General features: G+C 42.2%; 1 protein-coding gene across 1 annotated transcript in view; it reads right to left on the bottom strand.

The window, feature by feature from the left end:
- The window catches only part of LOC116071007 (cytochrome P450 3A9-like), a 26,013-nt gene that overhangs the window by 374 nt on the left and 25,144 nt on the right, over window positions 1-495 (bottom strand). The window contains exon 12 of the mRNA XM_031342382.1: window positions 176-338. Within this exon, the coding sequence (XP_031198242.1) occupies window positions 176-338 (163 nt within the window). The remainder of the gene's footprint in view (window positions 1-175; window positions 339-495) is intronic.

Raw genomic sequence — 495 nt, 5'->3', positions numbered from 1 at the left:
AAGAGCAAAAGACACAGCTCCTAAACAGAAGAAATTAACCCTCAATAAATGTCACAAAAGAAGTTACTTGGCTCAAAGAATAAATTAAAAGCAAGTAAGCATACACTCCTCTGCATATAGATGCCCCCAATTAAAATACCAAACTACATATAACTTATCGAGACATCACACTGACCTGAGTTTCCTTACAGGGTTGGAAGGAGAAGTTCTGCAAGACTCTGACAAGAGCAACTTTCATGTTCATGAGAGCAAACCTCATGCCAATGCAGTTCCTGGGTCCATTCCCAAAGGGCAGGTACGTGTAAGGATTGATGCTGTCTTGATTCTTCTTGCTGAACCTGCTCCCACAGGAGTAGATGAAGGCAAGTTAATGAAGCATAGTCTCCAAAACAGCTACTTGTTTGGTATCTCTTAGATACCCACAAGCAGTAGTGCACGGGATGCTTGCTTGTTTGGTATCTCTTAGATACCCACAAGCAGTAGTGGACAGGATGC

The sequence above is a fragment of the Mastomys coucha genome, unplaced genomic scaffold (assembly GCF_008632895.1).
Source record: "Mastomys coucha isolate ucsf_1 unplaced genomic scaffold, UCSF_Mcou_1 pScaffold22, whole genome shotgun sequence".
Taxonomy (NCBI): Eukaryota; Metazoa; Chordata; class Mammalia; order Rodentia; family Muridae; genus Mastomys; species Mastomys coucha.
This window is presented reverse-complemented; position numbering and strand designations above follow the sequence as displayed.